Source organism: Agelaius phoeniceus, chromosome 2, assembly GCF_051311805.1.
Source record: "Agelaius phoeniceus isolate bAgePho1 chromosome 2, bAgePho1.hap1, whole genome shotgun sequence".
NCBI lineage: Eukaryota > Metazoa > Chordata > Aves > Passeriformes > Icteridae > Agelaius > Agelaius phoeniceus.
In genome coordinates, this window is record NC_135266.1 from 63,780,811 (window position 1) to 63,805,330 (window position 24,520).

The 24,520-nt window shown below is 37.9% G+C and overlaps 1 protein-coding gene across 5 annotated transcripts in view; it reads left to right on the plus strand.

Annotated features, from left to right (window-relative positions):
• Positions 1-24,520, plus strand: part of FNDC3A (fibronectin type III domain containing 3A) — a 111,451-nt gene that overhangs the window by 38,998 nt on the left and 47,933 nt on the right. For 4 of the 5 annotated variants that reach the window (XM_054628411.2, XM_054628410.2, XM_077173699.1 and 1 more), the window contains one exon: positions 22,963-23,039. In XM_054628411.2, coding sequence (XP_054484386.1) covers positions 22,963-23,039 — 77 coding nt within the window. Of the gene's footprint in view, positions 1-18,163; positions 18,354-22,962; positions 23,040-24,520 lie in introns of those variants that run through there. The other variant, XM_077173700.1, reaches the window with a different exon arrangement.

Sequence of the window (24,520 nt, forward strand, 5' to 3'; positions counted from 1 at the left end):
TTGGTCTGTCTTCCTTAAAGAAGAAATTCCCTTAGTAATTGATGCTTTTCCTTTCTCATTATATGTATTGCAGCTCATGAGGAGTGTCTGCTGGTTGGTTGTCTGTGCAGAGATTTGTATAAAACAAACTATTTTAGATGGTGTAAACTATAGAGAGTAATTTTGTATTGGTCCTTTTTTGTTCTGCTACAACTTCTCAAACATAGTTTGCCCTTGACTTGTCTACAAAATGGATTATCAGTCGGCAAAATGGGTTACAGCTGCAGGAGTCTAGTGCATTGTCTTGAAAGTAAGAAAGAAAGAAAGCTCACATCAGTTCCTTGATTTTTTCTTCACTGTATGCACTCAGTTGTTAGGTGAAATCATAGTTATAGATGTGGAAATATATAACGAGAATGCTTTGGATAAATGTACAAAGATGTTTATATTTAGAAAGCAAGCATGAAGATGGCTCTGACTTAAAAGTCTCCTAAATTCTCTGACTTAAAAGTCTCTGCAAAGAACACATATGCAGTTTTTTCAGTGATGTATGATATAAAAAATTGAAATTATGTAAATACAGTACTAAAATGAAAGAGTGGAAGTTGAGAAGTAGCGAGCTGCTTATGGATCCCAGATAACAGTGCAGGTAGCCAGATACATTAGTTTGAATGATTTGGTAAGTCATGCTTCCTTGGATAATTGTAAATCTCTCTTGGGCTTTATTACTGGTCAGTTCACCTTGATACTATGCTATCTGCTGAAGTCAATGTGGATTGTTAATAAATATAACCAAAATGTTAATTGTGGTTTTTTGCAAATATTTTGCAAATATTTTTGCAAATATCAAATATTTTCCTGTTGGAAACATTCAGATGCACTGTCAATTTTGTGCTGTTCTTGTCATCTATTCTATTTTTAAAGAGAACTGTCCTTGCTTTGGCAAAACTGTACATAGGGTAAAATTTCTCAACCTAAAAATGATGAGTTAGTGTCCCTTCAGGAGAAAGGAAAGGAATAAAGTGGCTGTTTAGAGCTGTCCTTGCGTAAATGAAGTAATGAAAACTTAAAGCACTAATTAATGGAGAAGCATGCGATGCGTTTTCTGTGAACTACGCTTCTGAAGAAAATGCTGCATTTGCATGTGGGTCTTTGTACTGACTTACCACATGTCTGCTTCTACAGGTGGACTGTAAAGCTTTGACTGGTTTGGAACCACATTAAGTGAGAAGCAGCTTCTTACTGCGGTCCTCTTCCATGGCAGTGGAATATTGAGTGAATAATATTAAGTGAAAAGACTCTTAAGAATAAGTCCTGGTTTGAAATCTCCTAAGGATGGCAGGAGAGCAGTGATGGTTAAGGGACCCTTGATCTTTAGTGAATTCCATTCCTTTATTCTGGTGACCTTTTAATGAATTAAAATAACACGTATTTTATTCTTTATTTCGGTAGAATAAGAAGAATGGTTACTTTGTATTTCTGTAGTTAGGAGTCTTGAATCATAGTTGGGTTTCTGTTGTCTGTATTTTGACTTAAATACAGCTTTGATTGAGTACTTCTGTGTGCCAATGACCATATTTTTCAGATATTATAAAATATTTTCTTTGCCTGCCTAGTGATTTGTCTGATAGTGACAACTCGTGCTTCCCCTCGATGCAGCTTCAATTGAAACCATTTGTCAGTCTCTAACTTTACAAAAATACCATGCATTCCTTACTAGGTAGATAGGAACATCTGTCTGTGTAACCATGTGTTAGACCAAAATGTTTATTTTCAAAAGAGGTCTTTTAAATATATGAAAATTTTCTCATATACTAGAAATATTTTAAATAGACGAAAATTTTGTCATATACTAGAAATTTCTCATATACTAGACTTCTGTGGAAACTTTCCTTAAGCCAAAATTTTCTTCTGTTAATATGAAGTAATCAGCTACATTACAGTGATTCAGAAAACCAGGTTTGAAATGTATGAATGGGTTCTCTTTGTAGAAGTGAATTACAGCAGATCACTCATTCATGAATTCTTCCTATTGCAGAATAAATGAATGAAGATGACTCATCTCGAGGACATTTTGTAACAGTCCCAAGTTACACCAAAGGCTATTAAATGTTACTTGACACAATAAGAGAGACCATGTTCTATATGTCTCTGCAAAGGAAAATTGCCATTTTCATAATAGAATAAGAAGACTTATGTAAATTAGAATGAGTCATAAATACTTCATGCTTTGAAATTAAATGAAGTATTGTTATTAAGGTTAGGCTCTGGGATAAAAGTTAAGCAAGCTTAACCTAATTTTTTGTCTTTGAAATAAGAAATAAAACTCTTCTGAAAAGTGTTTTCAAGGAATTCAAGAGGAAAAGAAGATACATCAATTCTGAGACTACAGTAGTGAGACACAAACTTCAGTTCGTTCTAAGATCAGCTTGAGCTTTGCAAAACCAAACCTGTCCATTACCCAGAATATTTTGAGAATAAAACTCATACAGAATCACAGAATGGTTTGGGTTGGAAGAGACCTTCAGTGGTCATCTACTTTCAACTCCTCTCCCATGGGGAGGGACACCTTCCACTAGACCAAGTTGCTGAGAGCCCCATCCTGTCTGGCCTGGAACACTTCCAGGGATGGGGCATCCACAATTCTCTGAGCAACCCCTGACAGTGCCTCACCACCCTCATGAAAATTTCTTTCTTATATCCAATCTAAACCTCCTCTCTTTCAGTTTAAAATGCTGCCTCTTGACCTATAACAATACACCCTGATAAAAAAGTCTTTCTCCATCTACTTTATCAACCCTTTATATAATCAAAGGCTGCAATAAGGTATCCCCAGCATTTTCTCTTCTTTAGGCTGAACAAGTCCAACTCTCTCAGTCTGTCTTCACTGGAGAAACGCTCCAACCTTCTGACCATTCTTTTGGCCCTCCTCTGGACCCTCTTCAAGTCCATGTCTGTCTTGTGCTGAGGAGCCCAGGACTCCAGGTGGGAGGAGAATCCCCTCCCTCATCCTGCTGGACACACTGCCTTTGATGCAGCCCAAGATACAGTTGGCTGTCTGGGCTGTGAGTACACATTGCCAGCTTGTGTCTAGTTTTTCATCCACCAGCATCCCCAAGTTTTCTGCAGGGCAGCTTTTAATCTATTTTCTACTCTTTTCTGCTGTCAGGCTTGGTGTGGTTTTGATTGTTTACAGTTACTGTTACAGCAACCAGACTGAGCATCTTAAAATCTGAAAGTAACTGCTACTGAAGTACATTTGAAGCAAAGCCCCCTACATTTATCTTGTTCAAATATCATCTTGTGCTTTGGTGTTGAGTTTAATTTTTATATTGGAAGGAGTTAAAGACCTATCATAAATTCTGTATGAGTTGCCACAGACCCCTGAGAATGGGACTTGGTTAGTTGCTAATGGTCATTGGGAGATGCTTCCCTCACAAGACCACCATAGCTTATTATCAAATCCTAAACTACTGTGGTAAGTGGAGGAAGTGTGTGTGTCATTCTGTGGTGATTTTATAATGCAAATATACCTGGCACTACAGTAGTGGTCACATTTATAGACTTAAAGGGTGACATCACCTCTAGAAATACCCTATCTTGTTTGTGAAATTACTTGGTATCCACATTAGCACTGGGCAAAGTTTAGGAATAAAATAACGTTTATTTAAATACACAGCTCTCTAGTAATGGAACAAACTAGCAAAAGCAGTAAAACACTATTAACAAGAGTTCTCTCCTAGAGCACATCTAGTCTTCTAGGTAGCTTAATAGCCTGAGTAATGGACCCCTTACAAATAAACCCAGGTGTGTATTACAGAGATCTAGTGCATTGGTTTTCTTGCTTCCATTAAGAACAGCTTACCGAAGCCAGCCAGAGAAGCTGCTCTGGGTGCTCTTTTTCTTTCTGCAGCCTGAGAAGAAACTAATTTTTCATCCTTGTTTCCATTTATGTGTTTCTCATTTCTAAATACTGAAATGTTGCATGAAAACATGTGTAAGTTTATTTGCTTTCCTTTTCATCTTTAATGATGATTTGCAGCTTTTCTCCACAGTAGCTTTCTGAAAATAGACATAAGGTTTTATGTATCAGTTAATTAAAAAAAAAATCTAAAAAAACCCTCCAAACAACCTCACCCTAAATGGTAAATTATTTCAGTTGTCATCTCCATTCCTTCTATGTAGAAGACTAAGAATATTATGTAAGCCTGAAACTGGATATGGATACTTAGATTAACTTCCTTTTCTACATATTAATTTTAGGATCTCCACTGGAAGTATTTAGAGGGCCTTTATAAAAGGCATTGAGGGAAGCTAAGACAAATCAACTGAAAATATGGGGTCAGAGCAAGCTGCAGTGATTTGCAGCTAATTAATTCTTGGTTAAGGATGTCTGTGCAGAGGCTCAGAGCTGAGTCTATAGGAGTACTAACTCTAAAGCACCTCTTTTTGGGAATGACCTTCAATATACACAATTTTTTTTAAAATTAAAGTTTTTCTATTTCTAGATATCTGCACTCAAACTAAAAATAATATTAGTATTGGCCAGCCATGTGGGAGTATGACTGCAGAGGATACATAATTCCATTTTGTATTGAAACAAGATGATGAGGGAAAGTGGTCACAAAGCGTGGTTGGAGCAGCTTGATTTGGAGCTGTCTCATTCCAAAATAATTTTAAGTAGGAGCTGTCTTTTTATAGCTTAGATTGATAAACAGGGTGCATGAATGCCCTTGCAAATATGGTTGAAGACTTAACCATTCTACCTTTTACTGGTAGGTTAGCCTAAAAGTTGGATTGAGATATGGCAAATACCCTTCTGTGGCAATGTTCTTCACTTGGGGCTCACTAAATGTAGCGGTGTTTGCAGGGGTCCCAGGACAAGGGAAGAGATGAGAATTTTGACTCCATATTTCAGAGGGCTGATTTATTATTTTATTATATATATATTTTATTAAAAGAAAATGATATATTAAAACTATACTAAAGAAATAGAAGAAAGAATTTCATTAGAAGGCTAGCAAGGAAAGGGAATGGAATGATAATAAAATCTTGTGACTGCTCACAGCCTCAACACAGGTGGCTGTCATTGGTCATCAAGTAAAAACAATTTCACATGCTGGGTAAACAATTCTCCAAATCACATTCTAAAGCAGCAAAACATGGAGAAGCTGAAGCTTCTCAGGAGAAAAGATCCTAACAAAAGGATTTTTCATAAAATATGTCTGTGACACCCTTCTGGTGAGGTAAAGAAATGATGTATTTAAGCCCTCACTGCAGCACATGTGGAATGCTCATGTGTTGGCTTTGACACATAGCACAAGTTCAGTTCATAAGTCAAGTACTATTGGCAGGTAAAACTTGCCTGTAAGCCCTGCTGCTGTAGCTCTTCTAGTACAAGTGCTGAATTAAAGCTGGGTTCAGACACATCTCCTTGGTTCTGTAGGCAGGCCCTCTTGCAGCAGGGCAGAGGCAGTCTTCTAGAGTCATGACCATCTTTCAAATTTGTTCTGCTAACTCAATGAAAATGTCAAAGTAGCACAAAACAAGGTCGTTCTCCAGACAAGAATAAAACACAGCAATCCAGAATTCTCTTCTTTTGATTGGCCTCTCTCTGCTCTAAGAGTGACCATGAGATTTAACCTCGTAACAGAGCTCCCTCAGCCTTCTCTGGGAACTGCCTGACCTTGTCCTTCATTAATTCTGATGACTGACCAGGTCTTTGTGGTCCCAGTCTCATTGAGCCATTAAAGAAGCAGGCAGGGATGACACAAGAAGCTGTTATTGGAAAAACTTACTTTATCATGCTGCTTTTCTGCCAGAGCAGCTCACATTACTGTTATGCCTACTTTGTTAGTGTTATAAATACTAGACTTCTAAAACATTCTATTCCCAGAACAAATTGAATTCGGTAAAAGTTTGATTGAAAAGCAAACTAGACTTGTTTTATCCTCTTCTGCAGTAGCAAATGAAAGAAAAGAAGGGAATGCATTAATTCATATCTCTCAGATGTTGATTGTAGTGTGTCTTAGGAAAAACATATTTTTCTGCATTGATTTCTGTTTAAAATGTGTTAAAGAGAGTCAATATCTTTATATGGACAAAACATGCCTAATATTTATTGCCTTGGTTATTTCTCTTCTAATAGATATTTTTAACTTTTGTTCTATCTTATTTCATTCATGATATGTAAGCTCATAAAGTACTATATTAATTGTAAAGTGTTCAGTCAGGTTCTCCTTTTCCTGTTTGATTTTCCAGTATATTCAGATCAGTTAATCTTCCCTTGTATCTTCTTTAATCTTCTCCTTTATTCCTTTTTTTGACTCCACTGCAATCTCCACACTGCAAAGTCAGCCTGACTGTAGGAAGGTTCTGGAGACATTTTGTTTGAAATATCAGTGCTTCAGCTGCATAGTGAAGTCATCTAATTTTAGGTGTCTAAATGTGTGTTTCTATATGTGGCCTTGGATCTAAGCTCCCATTGAAACTAGTGAAGATTTAGTCACTAGGTATAGTGCACTCAGTGCTTTTCAGCTGACATCAGTTTGCACTCAATAGCTCTCCAGGCTCCACTGTCTGTACCAAGTAGGTCTCCACTTGCTATAATGGGAGTTTGAAGTCCTAACTTGCACAGAGATATATAATTTTAGGTACCTAAATGAGATGTCTCCATTTTGTAACTAAAGCTTGGCTATTATAAGCTGAAATAAATAAGGCTACATCCTGAAAGTGCCTCATTTAGGTATGTTGATTCACAATTGTACCCTCAGTGAATGTCTTTTTCCTCAAGCACCTGAACTCTTTGAACTCATCCATTTCCATGAGCATCTCACATCACATTTTACAAGGATGGTACTGGTTCTTGGAGGTGGCATGTTGGTAATGAATTTACAGCCCTATGTTGCAGCTGGAGAATGCCCCTAAAACTTGGTTTCCATTACTCTAGTCAGACATGTCTAGCCCCCAAGGCTGTGAAGTATTAACTCAAGCTGCTGAGATACAGGTGCTGTTATTGGCTCAGTGTGGAATCTGTTGGATGAGCCTTGTATGAAGCATGTTAGGCTTGACAGGTTTGTGTCTAGCAATATTAGAATATTCCCAGGGCACTGCAATCAGTTAATCTGATTTCTTCTCTGACTATGATGTTGATGGGAAAGAAATAGCCCTATATTACTTGGTTTATGAGGGGGAAAGAAGGGGAAGAAGCTGGTAGGATCTGTTCTTGTAAGAGTAAGTAGAAGTAGTTAGTAGTTTTCTCTGAGTAGAAAGTTCGTCTAATGTAAGCAGTTTGAATTAAATTGAAAAAACTAGAGCTGTGGGCATTTTGCTTAGTATTTTCACTTAATGTACAAACATTTAGCATAACTTAAACTGATAGCTTAAACTTGTCTTTATCTTAATTGGATGCAATCTGATTAACTAAAATAATAATCATGAAAATTGCTAACATTAAAGAGTGGAAGAAGTTCCTTAATTTCATTATCTAATTGTTTAAAAACAAATGGTGCTTTTATTTTGTAGAACCTCAAACAGTGTTTATAAATGGACTTTGTACTGGGTTTCATGAAAATGGAAAGGCCAGAACTTTGTGCATAAAGGACATTTGCTGGATCCTCTTTTGCAACTATGTACAGTACAAATACAGGCTGGTGTGTCATCTGTTGGAAAATGCTGTGCATTGTTAGATGAGACCTCAGGAGAGTTCCTTATAGTTCCACCCTGTGCAATTCAAGTTATACTTCTTAATTCTTGAAGTATAGTTGTAGTTGTTAAACTATTCAGACTTCTATCACAGAATTACTGTTAGTAAGAAATAGCTTTGAATTGACTTTGGTTTACTCTTGCCCACTTGTAGTCATGGCTGCCTTATCTTGTGTCACTGCCACTGTCAGGCCCTTGGTAGTTGTGAAGAGTTGCAGACACACTGGGAAGGAAGAGTCTTCATAGTTGTGGAGCAGCTCTCATGGCCATTGTTTTTCCAGAATTCCTCAAAACAAAGCCAGTTCCTCATACATGCCCAGACTCACACCCATGCCAACAAGCTTACAAGCTGGCATTGCTCTGCCTCAGTGCCTTCTCTGATGCCAAAAGTTGTTGGGTAGCCAGGAAGTTAGTCTACCTTTCTTTCATTTTCACCTGTGCAAGGCTAATGTTTTGTTTGTTCTTGCAAGAATGTAATATCTAACTAAATGCTGCAACTTTGAATCCAGGGATTTTTAACTCTGTTCTTGGTTTTGCTTTTATGTTTTGTTTTGTAGTAATAGATGAATCAGCAGCACATGGCTTGATAGATGTGGCTGTGCATGTGTTATTAATAGTAAATTAATAGCTGTCTTTTTTTGACTGTCTGTGAAATGGCTGAGGTTTTGTCAGCTTGCATGACTTACATGATCATGTCACTCTTCTTCAACTTGATTTAAAATCATGGTAATATAAGTTCCCCTTCTTCCTTTTGCAGACATGCAGCAATCTGTTTTACATCTAAAGCAGTTTATTATCCAAATGAGGGAAAGGAAGAAGAGATTACCAAGGTCATTACATTTAGGCTAGCTGTGCACAAATATAAACAGCTCCTGTGTAATGTGAGTTAAAGACTGGTTACAAGTAAGTTCAGCCACTTAAAGCCATTAAGAAACAGTGTAATCATAAGAGGTTTCAAAGTTGGAAGGGCCAAATTCACTGGAAGTGAATACAGCTATTGACACTGCTGTTCTTGTTTCTTTATGCCAGAGAGAAGCTCTTTCTCACACTACAGAGGGCTTTCTAGTTGTCCTAGAAAAATCAATTGTCTAGGGCAGGTGCTCTAGGACATCATTCAAAGAGCTTGAGATTTTTTCAAGTGACTGTATAGCATCCAGTAATTGGTAGATGGGTCTTGGGTTAATGGTACTGGAGCTTCTAGAGAAGCTTATGACACCTTCCTTCCCTTTTGATTAATCAGCTCTTCAGTGAGGATATGGATTATCTCCTTTGCTTGTTCTCCATTTGTTTTTCCAGTAGACCATTCCTCAGTGGTTCCACTTACCCTTTTGCTTTGATGCTCTATATAGGGGCCATTTTCATAAATACTATGTATAATGTGTTTCCCTTGGATGATCTTTACAGTTCAGAGGTTGGATGGATGTGCCTTTCAAGGCAGCTGAACAAAGAGCTGCAGTAAGAACTATAAATGCAAAACCAGTAGTAAATATTATTGTTCATTCATTCTTAAAAGGAGTTAATATACAGAGAGCGGTCAGCCTTTCTTTTCTTCTCTGTTTTGCCAAAAAGTTTTCTCTTGAAAGATAGCATTTAAGTGAAGTGCTATTGTATTGCATCCTCAGCTGCTTTAGACTTGAAGAGTTTGTACTCTGAAAGGCATCACTCTGTGGACAGAGTTAACTCTTTTGGTTTATGCAGCCAAGAGACTCTCAGGAAAGCTCTTAAGCAGCAGGCAGATTTGGAAAATTATATGACACATAATGAAGTATGCATTTATTCTTTTCGTTATGCTTTCCATATACTTTGTATTTTGTTTCTTGTTTTGTGATCAGGCAAAGATTTTGGATCAGATTAGATATACCAAAAAAAAAAAGGGACTTTGACTCTTACCTAGATTTAAAATTTAGTTAAATCTGAACTCTTATCTGACTTTTTATTCTTATTTTTTAAGTGATAGCACATACAAATAAAGCTTGCAGACAGATCCTTGGGGTGCCTAAATAAAGCCCAAGGTGAGTTTGGGAATTTGAGAAGCTAAACTTTTTTTTTTTCTGAAAGAGAATTTTTTTTTCTGAATTGGGGTCAAAAGCAGAGTGACTGTCTCGCATTAGAGTTTGACACTGCTGGTGGTGCAGTTTTGGGGAGCATCTGGTGGTTATGCAATGCATTAATGAGTGAAAATATTTAGTAAGTTACAAGGGCAGTCTAAACAACTGGAACCAGTTAAAGTTCTTCTGATGTGAATGAGTTTTAAAAATCACCTGCTAAGAGAGCTGAAAAATAAGAGTGAATATCAACAAATATTGATCAGAGGTGCAGAGGACTGGCTAGTCCTACTACTAACTTCCATTCATTTCCCTGATTTGTACTACAAAGGGATACAAGAGCACTGTCAAGCGTGAGGGTTTTGAGATTAATTATTGATGGTTTGATCACTTTTTCACTTGTGGCCTATGTGTGTTAGTGCATTTCTACACAGGTTGTAAATCTGACATGATATGTATGTAGCATTTTCAATAAAATATTTGTAAAAGATACTTTTTTATGCTTACTACACCCTTTTAATGCTTCTGAAAATGAAAATTGCTTGAACAGGAGGAAAATGTACCTTGGAAATACCCTATCTTTTCTTTTAATTGCAGCTGTATACAGTTCAAAGTTTCCTTGCATCACTTTCCAGCAAAGATATGACACATAGTAGATTGTTATTATGCCCACACAGCTTTCTTTGCTCATCCTCTGTCAGGTCTTTCAAATGCCATACAGAGCACTGATTTCTCTACAATAGCTTTCCAATTGTGCATTATGTTCATAGAATTTCAGTGTGTTGTCATTTTTTTTTTCGTTACTGAGCCTTGTCCTCTCAACTGAAAAACAGATCCATTATTTTTGATGGGAAAGAATCTAGTCTCTTATTGGTGACGGTAGTTAAACAGAAGGCTGTTGGGTTTGGAGTTCTTTTCAGAAGCACATAAATGTACATTGCGGGATCATCTTCTTGTATGGTGCTACTGTGCTGCTGGGTCTGGGCAAGTAGTACAGTAAACATTTCTGTGCAGTTTCAGAGAGATGGAAAAAGGGTCTGAGGTGCCTGGGAACATTCCACATAGAAAAAGAGGCTTAATGTTGGGTAAGGTTACATCTATTTAGGATGTCATTTTGGTGGATATGAGGGCCAGTGGGAAGCAGACAGGACTAGAAAATGCAGGTGTAATGAATTGCAGGTATGTAATGGAGGCTTGAGGCCAGATACCTGCATGTTGCCTGTTCCCTTGAAAGCATAGCACAGAATGTTTTTGATCACTATTTCCAAAGAACCTCAGCAGAGTCAGTATAACCTTTTTTTTTTTGTTAACAGTTCTAAATTGTGCATGAAATGGGAAAGGATTGAATGCTAAATCATGATGCACAGCCAGCCTAGGATGTAAATATATTCCTCCTTAATCACTCAGTAATCAATGCACTCGGGTGTCTTTCAGCTAACAAGACATTCTAGAAATACTTGGTATTTCAGCAAAGCTGATCATCCAGACAGCTCTATGACACAGGAGATCTGTATTCCAGAAGTGGTAAAAGATTAACAAGAACATGCAGTAGTTGTCCAAAGGAGTGTTGCTTGAATGGTACCCTGAACTGGGTGAAATGCAGTTATATACTATGCAAGGTTGTGCATAAGATTAATAAATTATGGATGGGGATCTCACTTGAAACTTGATAAGGAGGAAAAAGAAGCAGGCCAGCCATCTATTTGACTCACAAGATAAATATTATCTCCAGTATAATGTATCTGTAAAGCTTAGTGTGATCATAAAATGCATCAGGACAGTTGTTGTTAGTATAGCTAAGGATGTTTACAGGATTCTGCTGAGATTTCAACTATAATTTGATAACTCATGTTTACAAAAGATGAAATGAAGCTGACTCCAGGTGTTGTGAATACAAAGTGTTAGGATATTCAGGAGAAAATATAAAAAGAAAGTAGAATAGCTTGGTTTGCTTGGCTAAAAAATGACTTGGCTAGAAATCAACAGGGATTTAAAAAAATAATTAATGCCAGAGCTAGTCTAGAGTCCAGTTGGCTATCAAGTGGCTGTGAAATACTTTTATATAATTACAGGAAACTTGGCTACATAGGAGAAGAGCAGAAGAGCAGTCCAGTAGGGAAACGTATGGATCAAAGAACTGCTTTGCTATTGGTTTTCATGCTTCTACATAGAATCCATTCATGGTGGATCTTGATGTATGATAATGGGGGAGAGGAATAAAACTGCAATTGCAGGTGAATAGACTTGATTCATGAAGTGTTTTTCAGGCCTTGAGCCCTCATGGTTCAACAACAGAAAATTTTCATCTCCTGCATCCAGAAAATAGTGAAGCAATAAAAAGATTTCTGCACAAAGGGCACATTTACTTTGCAGCTATTTAGCAATTTTCTTGTCTCAGCTCCTTCATGGAGGGATATATTGATCCATACATAATGAATGGTAAGGAACTCCACTGTATGCATGTGTCGTTTTTTCTTTCTTCTGGTTTGGAATGACAACAGTTATATGTCTGAGCCAAGTTAGTTGTTTCATCCCTGGCCTTTTGTTTGGCACAGGTAAGTAGATTCCTTACACAGTTCTTTCTGGCCCCAGGTTCATTTTGGATGCCAAAGCAGTGGGTGTGTTACTTTCCAAAACGTATTTGGTTACAAAGCAAGTTGAATTTGAAGAGAACACTACAATGATATAGGCTTGTCTTTGTTTCTGCTTTGTTTCCAGCTTACTGCTTTCCCAGATACTTTCTTTCTGGTAATGCATGTTTATTAACATTGCTGAAAGCTTTTTATCAAGAGAAACCTTTGCTATAGATGTTCTTAGTATTTGAGCTCACATACTTCCCATATGTGTAACTTGCTTGAGATTTGTAGAAAATAATGCCTCTTTTAAGTGATGTGTAAAGAGTTCATTGTAGAGAATCAAGGAGTCTGTCATATAAAATACCAAAAATTTTAAACTTCAAATTCCAAAACAAGTTTAAAACCTACAGATTTTAAAGTCTTTATTAGTTAGATTGCAAACCCTGAAAACCATTTTCACATCACTTTAAGCAGTAAATTGTGAGATTTGCAGTGCAAATTGGCTGATAGTGTTAAGGGATTTGTCAATAGTAGAAGCATTTCACTGCAGAAGAGGCTGCAGATGTTTGCAGCAAGCATGGCACCTTTCTGTGTTGCTAAGTCTGACTGACAATATTGTGTCAGTCAGACTTAGCTTTTTTCTATGGGTATCCTGGTTTGGGGTTAATTAATTTGCGATCAAATTTCTGCAAAGCTTTATGGACATGAAAATTCTTGTATGTGGACCTTAAGTCATTAGCAGAACCAGGAATCTTAATCTGAATGTTTAAGTACTTATCATGTCAGTTGCAATGATAATAGTGTTCAAGAACAGTAGTTTTTCAGTCAAACTTTTATTTCCACTGTTTTCAGAGCATCCCCTATTGTATCTGCATTTATAGGCTTGTTACTAGTGAAAAGACAGAGAAAAATATGTCTGTGGGAAGAATTGTGATTGCAAGGGGTGATGTTTAAGAAGCTTGGAATCCACCTTAGTTGTAATTTAGATTTAGCTGCAGAAGTCTCAGATGCAGCCCAGGTCACCCACTAAATAATGATTTAATCCAAGGAAGCATGCTGAATCCATTGCTTCTCCTGTTTTGAGCATGGAATTCCCTACATGCCTCTAATGCTTCAAAACATGAGGCTGCAGGGGACAGTCAGGAGACAGACATCAAAGGCAGAGACAGTATAGAAACAGTATATAAATGATGCCTTTCTGTGTCTCCAAAAAGAAAGGCTGCTTGTCTACTTGGGTTGTATTAAGTTTGTTCTGAAATGAAAACATCAGCAGGAAATTGTTTAAAGCACTTGCCCACGACCAAAAACAAATCTGAGCTCTGCAAGTACCACAGAATCTAAACCTGTAGCTCCCTGATTCCAGCAGTGTCCCGTAGCCATGAGGCTCTGGGAAATTCTGAGTTGGCCTTTTCTTTTGTTGTCTTTTGGAGATGGTCATCTTCACCTCAGAAAAAAAGATTCTAGTTATAGCAAAAATACACGGGAAAGCAAGCTGCCTTTTTCTGTTGATGTAATGGGGATTCCTCTATGATTTAAGTGAAGTCCTGGGTTCTTCCTGTTTTAAAGGCTGGCTCTGAATTTTCCACTTAGAAGCTCTTGGATTAAATGAGTTAAGTGTGTTCCATTCCAGTTTCTAGTGGTCCATCTCCAGCAGAAGTGACCCAGGTTATTTCTTCATTTGGTGTTCATAGCACTTTCCTAAAGAGGAGCAAGCTGTGGTGAACGTGCAGAAGCAGAGACTTGTCCTCTGGAGGCAGTCAGTGAATCAGGCTGCTGAAGCCAAGTGTTTGCTTTAGATGCTGCAAAGTGTAAGGTGTATGACATCAGATGTTTTCAGTTTGGTCTTAAATCTCTCTTTTGCCATATGATTCTGTATCATTTGCCTGGGTCTTGTTCCCATGCCACAGTTTGTGGCATGATAGAATGATTCTCATCACAAATGTCATCTTTTGAATTGTCAGCTTCATGGATTGTTTTCTCCACTCATGATTTGAAACAAAACTGTGTAATAAAGTGTTACTTCAAAATCTATTTCATGGTTAAGAAACCTACATCTGAACATTTGTTTGTGGAACTGCAGAGTTGCCAGAAACTTTGTTGGTGAACTCAAGTGAACACCTCACATGGACACATAAAAATAATTGTATGCAGTGAGTGTGAAGAGAGGTAGGCCTGTAGGACCAAACTCTTTCCACTGCTTAGTATTGTTACAAATAATCTTTTCATCTGATCAGAAGAGCAGACTCACCTAATTAAAGAACCACATCTGAGAGTAAAATTTCAGTGAGACAGCTGTTGGGTGGGAGGGTTTTTAGAAAAACATTAACATTAACATTGACATTAACTTTTTACCTTATACTGAGAAAAAGATTTAGCCCTGGTTTTGCACCCTTGAACTCTAGTGGTGGAGCCAATGTCTTTCTAGATTTACCTATTTTTTCCCTCTTCTGCTAAATCATACAGAATCCAGGATTATGGGATTTCTGGAAAGCTGAAATACCCCACATCCTACTAACTTAGTTTTATATCTTCTAGTTGGAATGATTACTCCCAAACTGGTCTCTTTAAAGAAAGTTGTGGTTTGTATTTATTTTACATATTAAGAGGATTTCAGCTGTTTATAATAATAATAACTTTAGTTCTGCTGTGGTTTTATTTTAAATGGGCAATATGAATCTGCATTGTATTCATTTATATAATTAGATTGAAACCTAGACAACCCAAAGGTTTTCAAATGAAAGTACTTGTTATTAGTAGATTCCAGAGGCTCAGAGTAGGATGCCTTTAGAGTTGTCTGCCTTGGTTAGAAATAAAAATTTGACTTGGGCACTGAATTTCTTCTTGACAGCCTTTTCTGATATGACTTTTTGCTGTCTTTTCTCACATTGTATATGATGTATTAATCCCAGTTTGCACAAATGGATGATTTTTTTTGTTTGTTTTATATCCATGGACTCTTCTCTCTTGTCCATAATTTTAAAAGACCTTACCTTAGAATCTGGTAAAATTGTTCCAGCATTTATATGAATGCTGTTGATTTTCTTAATCAATACATAAGATTTGTATAAGTAATATTCAGTAAGTCATATTCAAGTAATTTTATGTATATGTGTATATATATATATACATAGATGTGTGTGTGTGTGTGCATAATAATTTGGGAAGGAGTAATGTTAAGAAATTTGCACATAGGAAAGGAGACTTCTTTGGGTGCCAGCTGAGACAGCAGAATGTGCCAGATAATTGTGCATTCTAGTTTCAAGCCAATGTAGCCAGGTAAGTAAATAAAATACCTCATTAGTGTAAAAAGTTGAATACCAGGATGATAAAAAGGCTTTTACAAGTAATTATACTATGTAATGCTATTCTTAGCACGATCAGGCAGGCAGGGGGAGGAAGTTGAAGTTAATGCTTGTTCCTTCCAAGATCTGTCTCCTCTGGATCAACACAGTCTTTTGTAGAAGACACTGTCTACACACCAAGAGCTGCAAACTGTTGAGACTCACTTGTTCTTTTCACTCTTAACCACAAGCAGCTGTCAGTAGCAGTGCTTAACTTTTTAACTTCCTGGTCTGCAGTGCTATATGAGAAAAAAAAACCAAACCCACCTGATTAGAAAAACAGCAATTCTAGTGGTAACAACTGTTAGATGATTAAATTGTAGATTATTCTGAATGTTGTGCATCAAGTGCAACATGATTAAGCAGCATGTACAAATACTAAATTTTAGTCTGAAAAAGTTGCCAATCTGTACTGCTCAGCATCAGGGCTAGGAAATTAGGCTCTCCTTGAAGAAAAAGCTAAGCTATATGCAGTGCAGATAGATTAGAATGAGTGCAGATTATTTTTCCTGCTAAGAATAATAACATTTTTATCAAAGCCTCTCTGTATGGTATATCACATTTGACTCCCTCTGAAATGCAGCAATTTATGGTTCACCCAATATTTAAATTGGAACTGTGTGAAGGAGTGAACAATTTTTTGATGTAACTCTTCCATATAGTTACTAAATCATTGCCCTAAGCTGGCAAAATAAAGAGAGTAATTTAACAGCCTGGGCTGCACAGTAGAAAGCGTGTGTTGTATTTCCACATTAACATCTTGGAATCAATGTTACTTTTTTTTAGTGAAGTAGAATTCTTCACTGTGGCACACAGTTGCTTCAGAAAGTAGGTATAAAAAGTCTTATTATTGTAGTATCTCAAACGACTACAGTAATTCTTCTGCACATTCCCAAGTGTAACTTTGTCTTATGAAGTTTGTGCTATTCAAAGGCATGGACTTCCAGTCTTTTTTGAATTACAAAATTGCATCATGGTCATTGTTTACAAACAGGTGAAATAAAAGTACTTTTAACATTTGAACATAGAAACCATTGTCACCTTTTTCCTTTGAAAGTATATCAGGCCATTATAAAAGAAAACTGATAGCTGCATTAGTGAGAAAGTGCTATAGGAACCTGTCATCTCTGCATTTTGCCTGAGAAGGGATTCTTGTGAATATGTATGTGTGGTTTCATGGGAAAGATCAGGATCTCATTAGGATGTAATCTTTAGAAATACTCAAGTTAGGCTTCATAGCTTTCTGCTCTTTTATCCATTATTCCAAAGTCTCTGTAAAAGAAACTGATCCTCCCCTGCACCCCCCCCCCCCTTTCTGCAAGGAACTATGATAATGTTTTACCTTCCGTTTTTCCTTTTGTTTGCCAGCCTGCTGTCTACTGATAGGTTTCCTTTTTTTTTTCTAGTCAGTTAATACATTTCAATTGATGTTGAGGCTTTGTCAGCTGCTGTTCCCCAGCCTTGATGGCAAAAGTAGACAGATGGATGGGGGAAGGGAAGGGATTGTTTTGTCAGGATGAATTTAGAGCATAAGGGATACGTTAAATTGAGAGCACTGCCAGCTGAAGTCTTCTGATCACCTGTGTCCTTGCAGTGATCCCAGTTCCTTCTTGTGCTTCTTCTCCAGCTTAGGCCAAACAGTAAGTTCTGCACTTGCTTTCTTGTTTTCTTATTACTAGCTTTTATTGTGTTGCACCTAATATGTGTAAAGATGTTGAGGTTAACTTAAAGTATTAATTTGGAAGTATTTTTCCGGGCACGGCTTACAAGACAAATGTAGACCAATTGGTGGTGGTTGTTACTGCTGGATTTTTTAATTAGTTGTAGCTGTTGGGAACCCAAAATAAAACTTTGAAGTCTTAGTCCTTATGTAAAAGATAGAGTGGTGCAACTGTTTGTGGCATCTGGGACTATTGATTTACTGCAGCCCATCAGTGTTAGAGGGGTGTGCTGCTACGTCAGCTGGCGCTCTATTGTTTCTGCTGCTGTGGCCTTTGTGTTTGATCCTGTCAGTGCTTGCGTCAGTGATGCATATCATCGCCTGTGTGATGTCAAAGTGTGGGTGTTCGGTTATAGAGCCATAGTTAACCTAATGTGCTGCAGTAAATCCTGAATGCTATTTCCTCCTGGGGATAGCAGTGATTCATCACCGTTCACATTAGACTAATGCTAAGTATAGCAGTGTTCATGAGCCGCAGTATCCACATAGATTACTATCAAAGTCATTGCAGCTCTCCAAACGCTGGGCCGGAAAGTGTTTGTTTGCAACCAGATCTGTTTGTGCACCCCCTTTCTTAAGTGTAAACTGATTAGCAGGTCAGCTCAAGGAAAATCCTCTGGGAGGACTGGGTTTAAGTAATTCTTTAGCACTTAATTATGCTCATTAATGTAAAAGCTTTCAGCTGAATGACTGGGATCACGGCAGGCAGTGACAGTCGGTAGATTACAGTACAGAGCGGAGCGGGGATCCCGCGGGCTGGCAGAGGACGCGGCTCTCGGCGGGGGCGCTGGCCCTTGAAGCGGCGGCGCGGGCAGGGCGGGGCGCAGGGCGCGGAGAGGCCGCGGGGCGGAGCGGAGCGGAGCGGGCCCGGCCGCGCACCTGAGGGAGCCTCCCCGCCCCGCCCCGCCCCGCCCCGCCCCGCCCGCAGCCGCGGCGCGCCGGGAGCAGCCGCCCGCCCGGCCCGGCCCGGCCCGGCCCGAAATGAGCGGTAAGGATTCCCGCCTGCCCGGTTCGGCCGCCGCGCTGAAACACGACACCTGCGGGCCGGCGGCCTCCGCGGTTGTGAGGCAGTGGCGGATGGGGGACAGCTGCAATGGTCAGGAAAAAAATATCCATATCTGTGGGGCAGGAGTGGGAGCGCTGCCAGGCCCCTCTGTTGGTGGTGCGCTCTCGGAGGGGTGTGGCTGCGGTGCCGGGGGCCGCGGTGGCCCCGGAGCCGTGAGGGGAGCAGGACGGCCAGCCCTGGGAGGCCGCAGGAGCCCGCTGCTGAAGCGCAGGGCCGGGCGCGGAGTGCCCCGGAAGAGCATTCCCTGCCCGGCGCTGGGAATCCGGTGTGTGCACCTTTGCCTGGGCTTTCATGAGTCGCTTAAAATGGAGCGATGCTTCATGGTTGAAATAAAAAGAAATGATGTATGTGCTAGGCGAGCGGTGGCGGTATCCTCAGGTTTTCAGGTGTTGCTATGTTTAGATCAGCTTGTCACGATCCTAGCGATGATGCAGTGCTGTAATTGTGCTGCATGTTTATGGTGGCTGTAATGAGCATAATGAGGTTTTTATAGTCTGCTCAAATAGACAGGTTGGAGAAGTTCATCAGCTATTGCTAGGGGAAGGAGGTATTCCTCCTTGGTGGGATTTTAGGACAATAATAAATCGAGACTGTGGTGAAACATCTGTGTCTTGGGTTCAGTTCCATTAAATGAACCCTTAGTGAGTTTGATGAGATATTTTTCAGTAATAAAGTAAACCAGTTATGTGCTTGTTTCCACTCCCACAATGTTTCTTTTCCACTTACTATGTAAGAGAACTTGTACACCTGAAAATGTATCAAAGATTTGAGAACTCCCCTTACCAACAACAAAGTCATCAACATTCATTATACAGTGATTTGGATTAAATCAGTTCTCTTTATGTGCAATGGAAAATTAAGTGTTTCCTTTACATGAATTCCTGATGCCGTTGTTTCCTGATGCTTTATAATAACTCTCACCTCATGGTAAAACACACTGGTTTTGTCCTGCAGCAGTTCAGCCAATACCTAAAAACATGAAAATTCCTCTTATAGTGTATTACACCACAAGAGAGCTGAGATATTCACATTAGTGAATAAAAAATACACGTTTTTATAGCATATTATAATTTTATCTTCAGATAAGATTTTGCAGGTTGTAATATGCTTCCTATCAGGAAATCAGTAATCTTGCTGTAAAACACAATGTTCATTTAAAACACCTGTGAAGTCTGCCGACTTTTTGTCCCATGCTTATCATTTTCTTGGATATCCGCCTAGAAATTTCATTTCACAGCCACTTGGAAATCTAATCAGAAGTAAATTAGAGTTCTTGAATATTCAAATATGTTTTTGCTAATTCTGGTACTTTAAAGTGCAAAAGATGGGATGCAAATTTTGAAACGACTGATTTGACTCTATTCTAACATTGCAATACTTTTTCAGGTTCATGCACTCAGTTTATGCCTTTACTTTTGTAACTGCTAGATTATGGTATACTGAAAATGGCTTTGTGAATCAACCTTTGTACTGGATGGGAGATAACTGCTCTGTGTTTGTTAGAGAGATTAAAGTGCTAAATAAGTAAACCTTAAAAAGGTTGTTAAACAATATCCTCTAGATGTTTAAAGCAAAACAAAACAAAAAAGCCAAATACAGATAATCACCAGTTCTCAAAGAAACCGCTTGCCTGTGTGAGTTTCATCATCCCCCAAGGACATGGTGATCTCTAAGAAGTTGAAGTAAATGTGGTCTTAATTTTCCATTTACTTGGAAATTACATAGTTTAAAATTGTGAGTTTAATGGAAGTGTCAGCGTTTTGTACATACTATAGAAAAACTGCAGGTAAGCAATGCAAGATACAAGTTGTATAAAATCCACATGTAAGAATTTAAACCATTATTTATTTCAATGGCAACTTAAAAGAAATGTTCTTCCATTATTTTTGACCTTTTTGAATTTATTGTAGTAAGGTAATGCACTATTTTAAGCTTTTCTTGCTGATTTTTGCTTCACTTTCATTTTTTTTAGCACTTCATATTCAGGAGAAACTTTTGCTGAAACATTTTTGAGTTTCAGTTGAGCAAAAATACTGGAAGAATGTTCAGTTTTCAATTTATAGCTCACTGTAGTCTTTATATTCTTTGCTGTTGCACAGTTCAGTGAATAATTCATTGAAGACCTTGTTCCTAAAAAGTCTCTTCACCCCCTCCCCCTGTTGTGGGTTAGTATTTTAATTAATAAAGCTTTGATTCTTTTTAGGTAGCATATTTGCAAACTTCTGTGTCTTATTGTAAAGAAGTTCCTATAATACATGCAATCAAGTTGGATTGCATGCTGCTTTTCTAGGGAGCGCTTTTCATTGCTTTTCCCTGCTCTTTGCTTTCAGACAGAGGTACCTTTATTTTTCTGTCAAGTCCATATGTATCAGTGAGGTGTGCTAATCTTATTTACTGTAATTTGCATTTACTTAGTACTTTCCATTTGCAGATCCTAACAGAGTTTTAAAAAACATTAAGGAGGAGCTATGAATGCCCTTTCAAAAGTATTACTGAAACTGCATAAGTTGGATTGGTACTTTTGCTAGCTTCAGTATACTGAATTGGAAATTTGCAGAGTGCAGCCTGCAGTGTCTGAATTCCAACATTTTTGTCTTGTCACAAAACTTGTTCAAATTATACTGTGTTTCAGTATTTCTTTCACTATTAAAATTCAGTGTTTGTTCCCCTGTGTATTTAAAACACAGTAATGTAAGGACATCCCTCTCGAGCCTGTACTAATGTGCTCACTCTGGTAGAGGCCAGTATCAAATACTAAAGAGGACAGCACAGGGACAGGGCAGGCACACAGAAGAAGTTTCCTTGTTCATTAAACAAAAGTAGTACTTATATTTTTTACAACTCTTAATGGATTACTTCTCCCAAACTGAAACTAATCTTTAATTTCTACACTGTTCTTAAAGCAAGGAGTTACACAATTTAGCTGTGCATTTTATGAAAAATTCCCTTATATGTTTTAAAACTTACCTGGTGAATTAGTTTACTATCTCTGCTTCTTGCAAATGAGAAACTATAAATTATCTATCTTTCCATTTTTAGGGTTTTTTTAAATAGGTCTTTTACTGTTTCTCTGCTGCCAGCCCTTAAACCATCTTCTGGTGGAAGAATCCTGAATTCCTGGTCTCTTGAATCTTTCCTGATAAACAGGCAGAAAGCCACTGTAAACATTTTTTTTTTGTCCTTTTCTGGTCCTGTGTGTTCTTTTTGAAAGGTGGAGTCAAAAACATTGCTCAAGGATTGGAGGTACAGCATGGATTTATACCACAGCATAATGATGTTTTCTGCTTGTTCCCTGTTCTGTTAGTAATGATTTTTAATGTTCTCTTTCTTTCTGCGAATACCACTCAACAACCCTTGGCTGGTATTTCTTTAGAAATCCATGTAGCAGCTGCATCGTATGTTTGTTTACATCTGATTTATGGCTTACCGCTGTAAAGAAACACTTCTGGTTTTATCCAGATGCATCACTTTGCACTTAATAACATTATTCCTTCTGGGTTTTTGTCATCTGATCAGTGAGTACTGTGAGATCCTTTACAGCTCTCTGAGAACATAGCAACAATTTATCACCTTGCTGTTGATTTTCTTTTCCGGAAGCTTTGTCTAATATGCAGAACAGGTTCTTTGGGTGCCTGTGGGACTCTTTTCTTGGTCACTCAAAGAACTTCGAAAGATGATAATTTACTTCTCTTAGTTTCCTGTTCTCCAATCAGTTGTTAATGGAAAGACCTTTTCCCTTTTTAACCAAAGGCAGCATTACTTCTTTAGGAGTCTTTGAGAGACATTGTCAAGAGCTTTTTGAAAATGCCAAGTATGTGACAGCATCCCTGTGCTCTTTGAAGGTATCTGATTTTCTAGGCAATACTTTATCTACAAATGCGACCCTACCACATTCCCATTGTGTCATATTTATCTAAGTGTGTGTAAACTCCTTCTTTTATGGTTTGCATGGTATAAGGATCACCATGGTGTCCTGACTTTCCCATTAGTTGGAGCAGACTTACTAGTTGGTAAATACACTGACCTTTCCCTGGGACCTTAAGTTCATGTCTCACCACTTATTGTGGTACTGACACTACTTTAGTTGATAAGACCATAGTAAAAAAGAGCCATTTTGTAAGTAATTTTCTTTGTAACTCTTAACTGAATATTATCTGCTTTCAGCAGCTTGTTTCAAATATTTTTGTTGGTTTCTGTTTTATAGTCTCTTCTATTGTCTTTTCATCTTGGAGTATTTCTTTTGTCATCTGTTGAGTTTTTAGTTTTTACATGAGCTCTTCTGTGCTCAGAGATGGAAGAAGAGATGGAAGAAATATTGGGGATTTTTTTTAGCTTGTTTCTGGTTTTGTTCAACTGTTTTTTAGATTTCAAAGAGTGCCCTTTGCTATAATTTTATCTGTACAGTTCATTGCCTTTGTTTATCCATGTTATCTTGTATATTCTTCACAGAGACTTTGCAACTCAGTATGTTCTTTCAGCTTTCTCAAATTATTAAATGGTGCTGTACTGAATATTTCTGTAACCCACTTAGGTCCTGCTCAGGTTCCAATGATGTCCCCAAATGGTTCAGTGCCTACTATTTATGTGCCTCCTGGATATGCCCCACAGGTATGTCACTTCACTTTCTTCTTAATTTATTTATTTTCATGCAAATTTTGGAACTGGAACCATAACTGCTAATTCAGTAAAATAATTTGTTAGATTTCAGTCAATATGATCAAGCAAGGAGATAAGAGATGTCTCTATTTCTGAGATGGGAGACTTCTCATGCTGTTGTCTGTGCCTGTTCAGTTATATATTAACTATGTACATGACAGTAGCAAGCAGAGTTCCTTGCTGAGTTCAGAATCCTAATGTACTAGATGCCTTCTGAATATAAAATGCAATCATGACCCAAATATCTGCTTGTGCAGGACCAGTACTGATTCCTGTGTTAGTGGATATTTTCTCTTGGCAGCAATATATATATATATATAAAATATATAATTTATACATGTACATAGTTCATGTCTGAGAAATTCCCTGTAGATAAGGAGAAAAACAGGTCAGTTGAAAAAGTACAGCAAACAACATGGAAAAAATGTCAGCTGTCCATTGGGACTAGGTTATCATATAATAAGTGTTTCCACCACTTATCTTAAAATGGGGCTCTCATTTTTCACTGCTGTTTGATTCCTAATTTAGATGGCTGGAAATTAAATGTGAGCTAGATAACCTGGACATCCTTTAAAGTAGATTAAAAGGATGATTTCTCTGGGCTATTTCTGACATGTGAGTTGTAATGAGATGTGTGGCCTTTTAGATGGTGCCTATTTCTTTCCCTTGCCTGTAGAACAAGTCTAGGGCTTAGTAGGTCAGATCTGGCAGTTAGAGCAGTTGAATGCCACTCCCCATGATGGAAGTCTATCTCAAGACATTCTGTTGTTGTGAACAGTCTACCTCTGACTTAGTGTGCATCCAGTGGTGTACACTGGGAAGGGACTACAAGGCATAAAGTACAACAAAAAAGCCCATGGTGTCAGCAGATGTTGGACAAATTATTTCAACAACATTTAAAAATCGTCCTCTAGCAAAAGAAAAGGCTGTTAGGGCCGGCAGACTATTACTCTGATTTTATTTTTTATCTCTTGGAAGTTGACTGATAAGTTGATTCTGTGCATCCTTTGTAGTTGAGTTCCCAAACAAGAAGAAAAATGATATTATATTTATATATTTTTGTATTTATATTATTGTATTTATATTTATATTATTAATATTTATTTATAAATAATCTCAAAAAGTCCATATATCTTCAGGTCATCATAAAAAGTCCTGATTCCTATTAGAATTCATTTTTAAAGAACTGAAAGAAGTTTAGAGCAAAGTGAAAATTGGAATTTTACTATATTTCTTATTGTTTTCATATGATGAAGTACATATTTTAAAAGTTATGTGACATGTACCAATCTGAAAAATATTTTTGAATTAGTTTACCCTTCCTTTGAGGACAATTTGAGTCAAAGATGCTGAAGGACTGGGCCTTGCTGAGACCCATTCATAAGCCTTTTACGGAGTTTGTTAGTCCAAGCAGGTGTTGTTTTAGCACAGCA